The sequence below is a fragment of the Arachis duranensis genome, chromosome 5, assembly GCF_000817695.3.
Source record: "Arachis duranensis cultivar V14167 chromosome 5, aradu.V14167.gnm2.J7QH, whole genome shotgun sequence".
Taxonomy (NCBI): domain Eukaryota; kingdom Viridiplantae; phylum Streptophyta; class Magnoliopsida; order Fabales; family Fabaceae; genus Arachis; species Arachis duranensis.
The window spans coordinates 74935158-74941457 of NC_029776.3; the positions used below are offsets into that span (position 1 = coordinate 74935158).

At 43.2% G+C, this 6300-nt stretch overlaps 1 protein-coding gene across 1 annotated transcript; it reads right to left on the bottom strand.

The window, feature by feature from the left end:
- Positions 1-2347: 2347 nt before the first annotated feature.
- On the bottom strand, positions 2348-2857 carry LOC107489598 (uncharacterized). The gene has a single exon (XM_016110349.1). The coding sequence runs from the start codon at positions 2855-2857 to the stop codon at positions 2348-2350; it is 510 nt and encodes a 169-aa protein (XP_015965835.1).
- Positions 2858-6300: the final 3443 nt, after the last annotated feature.

Here is a 6300-nt window from a genome sequence, read left to right on the forward strand (position 1 = left end):
GAGAGAGTCTGCTTCTCTACTCGGGTTGTTGACGATCGCCCTTTCTTCTATGTTTATGACTTTTTCTTTGGTCCGCTGGGTATTACCCTTCCTTTTACTCAATTTGAAACCTACTTGCTATGGTCTTGTAATGTTGCCCCCTCTCAACTTCACCCTAATTCCTGAGGTTTCATAAAGATTTTTCAATTGTTGTACAATGGTTTTGGTATCCCTACTTCCCAATCTCTCTTTTTCTATCTGTTTGTCTTGACTAAGCCCGGAGTGGTAAAAAAGAAGGCAGCTTGGGTCTCTTTTCGTTCTACCCAAGGAAAGAAGGTCTTTTCCATGTTTGACGAGTCATTCCGTGATTTTAAAAACTACTTTTTTAAGGTCCGAGCTGTTGAAGGAGCTCGACCCTTCTTTCTGGATGAAAATGACGAGCTTGCTTTTCCCTTGGAATGGCAAAAGGATGTGAGGGTATCCCGATATACGTGGGAAATGTTGGATGAGGCTGAGCGAGCCTTTGTAACTGTCCTGGAAGAAAGAAACGAAGACGACGAGCTCCGAAGCAAGGAGAACGAAACGGCGGCGCAGAGGGAACCCCAGAAAGACACACGGAGAGATTCCGGGAAGCAGAGCAAAGAGAAAGAAGAAAGCAGTGCTCGGAAAGGATAAAGAAAAACAAAAACGCAGAAAAAGGAGGAAAGGGGCAAATAAATAAAGCCTTCACAGAGCCCGAACGGAAATCGAGGAAAAACGGTAAAATGCAATAAATGCAGGAAACGGCCATTTTTGAATTTTGAAAAACTACTATGCCCGAGCTCGACCTCCCAAAAAGGACGAACTCGGGCAGGGGCACTGTTCATACCCTGACCGGGCTCCTCAAACTCGGCAACTTCATAAAAGGTCCGACCTCGTCCTAAGGCTCACGCCTACAGGTCGGACCTCGGACAATAAAGCAGAGAAGGCCCATCAAAAAGGAACGCAGCCCAAAAACCTAAAGGCCAAAAAGGCCTAGAAAAGGCGGTTCCACAAAGATAGAGATAAAAGTCCCAAAGATAAGATAAGATAAGAATATCTTATCCAGGGAAGATCACGGCCAACTACTATAAATACACTGGAGCACCCAGGTATGGAATTCATTCCACATTCTACACATATCTGCTTGGACCCATGCTAACTTAAGCATCGGAGTGTCATTGCAGGTACAACCACCAACCACTCTGCATATCGAGCTCGGGTCCCTGACCCCCAACCTCGGGCCTCTCCAGACGACCGAGCTCCACGTTTCAGGTAACCCTCGGAACAATTGGTATATGAAGCTTTTCTATGATCTCTATCTTAGCTTTGTCAACTTCTATACCCTTGCTTGAAACTTTATGCCCAAGAACAATATCTTCTGGTACCATGAAATGACATTTTTCCCAATTCAAAACCAAGTTTGTTTCTTGGCATCTTTTTAGGACAAGGGTTAGATGATGCAAACAAGTGTCAAAAAAGTTACCAAAGACAGAAAAATCATCCATAAAAACCTCTAAGAATTTTTCTCCCATGTCAGAGAATATGGAAAGCATACACCTTTGAAAGGTTGTTGGCGCATTGCATAGCCCAAAGGGCATCCTCCTGTAGGCAAAGACTCCGAAGGGACAAGTAAAGAAAGTATTTTCTTTGTCCTTGGGATCTACCACTATTTGATTATATCCAGAATACCCATCCAAGAAGCAATAGTAAGCATGACCAGCCAATCTTTCTAGCATCTGATCAATGAAGGAGAAAGAGAAGTGGTTCTTTCTTGTAGCATCATTCAATCTTCTGTAATCAATACACATTCTCTACCTAGTCACTATCCTTATAGGGATGAGCCCATTCCTTCCATTAAATATGACACTCATGCCTCCCTTCTTTGGTACCACCTGGACTGGACTCACCCAAGGGCTGTCAGAGATTGGGTATATGATTCCAGCATTCCATAACTTCATCACCTCCTTTTGAACCATCTCTTTCATGGTTGGATTAAGCCTCCATTAAGGTTGCACCACTGGTCTTGAGTCCACCTCTAGCAGGATTTTATGCATGTAAATAGCATGGCAATTGTCCATCCTAAGGCGGTTTTGTGAGTTTTCAACACTTCAAGCAGCTTTGCTTCATCTTGCATAAACAAAGAAGAGTTGATGATTACTGGAAGGGTTTCCTTTGCACCAAGAAATGCATATTTGAGATGAGGTGGCAGAGGCTTCAGTTCTAACTTGGGTGTCTCCCCTTTCTTTTCTTCAAGTAGAATTTCGGTCACTTGCTTCTCTTTGATATCTTCATCTTGAATCTCTTAAACTTCTTCTTGAAACTCTTGAGTTTCTCCTTCTTGTTCTTCCTAATGGCTTGTCTCAAGTACCTCCTCCACTAGAGTTTCTATCATCTCCACCCTCTTATGGTCTTCTTTCTCAGGGGGGTATTGCATGGCCTTAAAAACATTAATGATCATTTGCTCATTATGTGCCCTGAGAACTATTTCACCTTTTTCTAGATCTACCATGGCTCTTGCTGTAACTAAGAAGGGTCGTCCCAAGATAATTGAGTTACGCCCCTCCTCTTCCATATCCAGGATCACAAAATCAGCTGGGAAGATGAACTCTCCAATCTTTACCAATAAGTTTTCCACAACTCTATTAGGTATCTTGAGTGATCTGTCGGCCATTTGAAGTGACATTCTGGTGGGTTTAACTTCTTCTATTGCTAGCTTCTTCATCATAGAAAGTGGAATCAAATTGATACTTGCACCCAAGTCAAAGAGAGCTCTTTCTAATTTCATGTTTCCTATGGTACATGCTATGAGGAAACTCTCTGGGTCCTTGAGTTTTGGTGGGATACCTCTTTGAATCATGGCACTATATTCCTAGGTGAGGATCACTGTTTCTATTTCTTTCCAGCTCCATTTCTTGTTGATGAGTTCCTTGAGGAATTTTGCATAAAGAGGCATTTGTTCTAGGGCTTCAGCAAGAGGAAGGTTGATCTCCAACTTCTTAAAAATCTCCAAGAATTTAGGGAATTATTGGTCCTTCAGCTCTTTGTGCAACCTCTGAGGGTAAGGTAGTGGATGGATATAAGGCTTCACCTCCTCTTTCTACTCTTGTGGTTGTGCCTCTAAGACTTGCTTGCTCTTCTTTGAAGCTTGTGGTTCCTCATCCTTCTTGGGATTCTCCTTGTCTTGCTTGTCAACCTCTATTTATTCTTTGCTGGCAACCTTGGTGTCATTCTCCAATGTCTTACCACTCCTAAGTTGTATGGCTTTGCATTCTTCTTTAGGGTTAGGAATGGTGTCACTTGGGAATGTGTTGCTTGGTCTCTCAACAGGTTTCTTAGACAATTGCACAATTTGCCTTTCTAGGTTCCTCATAGACACTTCATAATTCTTGCTGGCTATCTCTTGATTCTTTATGAGTTTCTCCATTATCATCTCTAAGTTGGAGATTCTATGGGATTCTTGATGTGGTTGTGGTTAAGTGTGGGATGTTGATGGTTGGTGGAAGTTGGTAGGGGTGTTTAAAGGGTTGTTTTGTGGGTAGTTTATGGATGTGGGGTTTTTGTTTTTTGGTTTTCTGTTTGGATTGTTCTTAGTGGGATGGTGGTTATGATTGCTTGTATTGTGAAAATTATTAGGGTTAGAGTTCCTCTACCATTGGTTCTGGTTTTTTCCCCATCTCAGGTTAGGATGGTTCTTCCATGAGGGGTTGTATGTGTCCTCATGGAAGTCATTTGGCCAGAATTGGGGTTGTGCATGTATTAGACTTGCTCAGGCTATTCTTCAGTGTTGTATCCTTCATAGCTCTCTTCATATTGTCCCCACACAGTTAGAAGTTGGCTGGTTGTGCTTACTATAGCCAATTGTAATCCGTCCATCCTCTTTGACATCATCTTCATCTGTTGTTGAAGTTGCTGGTGCATTAGCTTGTTTTGGGCTAAGATGGCATCCATACCTTCAAGCTTATAGACACCTCTGTTTGGGGCTGCTTGTCTCTCTGAGGAGTAGAAATACTGGTTTTTGGCTACCATATCTATGAGATCATGTACCTCTTATGAATTTTTCATCATTTGGAGTGACCTTCCTAAAGAGTAATCCAAAGCTTTTCTTGCTTTCATAGAGAGGCCCTTATAGAAGTTTTGGAACTTCACCCATTCACTAAACATGTCTAGAGGATATCTTCTGATTAGTGCTTTATACCTCTCCCAAGCTTCATATAGTGACTCTCCCTCCAATTGTTTGAAAGTTTGCACATGAGTCTTGAGCTTAATGATTATTTGAGGGGAGTAGAACTTGGCTAAGAACTTACTAACCAAGTCATCCCAGTTGGTGATGCTTTCCATTGGGAAGGTTTCCAACCATTGAGTAGCCTTGTCTCTTAGAGAGAAGAGAAACAGCAGCAGCTTGTAGATGTCCTGATGCATCCCATTTGTCTTGACAGTGTCACTCATTCTCAAGAAAATAGAGAGATGTTGATTTGGGTCCTCCGAAGCATTTCCTCCATATTGGCAATTGTTCTGAACCAAGGTGATGAGCTGAGGTTTAAGATCAAAGTTGTTGGAATTCACATTTGGAGTAAGAATGCTACTCCCACAGTTTCCAGGATCAGGGATAGTATAGGAGGCTAGCACTTTCCTGGCAGGTTGACCATGGTTGTTGGCAACCTCCTCAAGTGGATTGTGCATGTTGTCCTCCATGACTTGATCAAGATCCTCCTCTGAGTCTTCTTCTCCAATCACATCCTTCCATCTTGCTTATCTTCTAAGTCTCAGGAAAGTTCTTTCGGGTTCAGAATCAAAGGAAGTAGAGGCACCTCTTCTTCCCCCTGGCATACACAACACAAAACAAACAACAATGACAAATGAGCACTCTATTGCTAGAGTCACTAAAGGAAAAATACCCATTCAGGTACACTTGAAAAGTGTAGCCAAAAGTGAAAAAAATGATACCTTAGGTTACGAATACGCTTTCTGGGCTACGGCTGCGCTTTTTGGGGTGATTCCTATTCGGCCGTTGCCTATTCTCAAAGGCTACGCCTTTTTGCACCAAGGTCTACGCTTTTGGTGTTTGGGAATAGGGTGCGCTTTTCAAGTGATGTTGTCCAGGACCAAAGGCTAAGCTTTTCAGCTTCCACTTTTGCTAGAATAGGCTACTGTTCATACCCTGGGTTGAGCTGTCTGACCCGGGATGTTCTACTAACAAGTCGACTGACCTCTTCAGGTCAGGACAATCCGACCTCTTCTCAAAGAGCATCGCCAAATCACCTGGAAAGCCTAGAAAGGGCCCAAATGGAGGACCACGCCCCAAATCCTAAGGCAGCCCAAGCCTACAGAGAGAACGGCGGTTCCCTTGAAGATAAGATCACCTCGCTTGAAGATAAGATAAAGATAAGATAAGATAACTAACTTATCTTATCTAAGAAGGTCACTCTATGCCATTATAAATACACTGGAGCAACCAGGTATAACTCATACTCTGATTCTACAAAAAACCTGCTTAATACCCTTGTTAACTTAAGCATCGGAGTCCCTTGCAGGTACCACCACCCTCCGGTGACGAAGGATCAGCACCACCACCAGGTCCAACAAGTCAGATACAACAGCTCTGACCAGTACAGAAGATCTCGTGCGACATCGACCTACAATTTCAGGTAACCCACAGAAAATTGGCGCCATTATCGGGGAACCTGGAAGTCATCCCATCATCATGGCAGACGACCATGACAACGACCACGATTCGGGTCTAGAAGACAGAATGCCGCACAAAAATGGGGACACTACACCAAAAGATACCCCACAATCTAACGGAGACAAAAATTCAACCAAACCCGGAAGCCCTTGAGACGCTTCAAGATCGTTTAAAACAACGTGAGAAAGAAGCCCAACATCAGTGAGAAGCTGGAAAATACATACAAAGGGAGATAAGGTGACACCGGGAATTGGAGGACAAACTCCTAAAACTTGAAGCCGATCTCAAAGCCAAAGTGACTCGATCCACCCACGAGGACAGCTCCTGCAAGGACCAAGATCCATTTTCCAAGGAGATCATGGAGACCAAAATCCCAAAAGACTTTAAACTCTTAGATATGGCCTTATATGATGCCACAGCAGATCCCAACCATTACCTCAGTAATTTCAGAAGTCGAATGTACCTCACTGACGCCTCAAACGCACTCCGCTGCAAAGCCTTCCCGACTACCTTAACAAAAACGACGATTAAATGGTTCGATAATCTACCCCCAGGTCCATCTCAAGCTTCGACGACCTAGCCAAGAAGTTTCTAGCCAGATTCTCTACCCAGAAAGA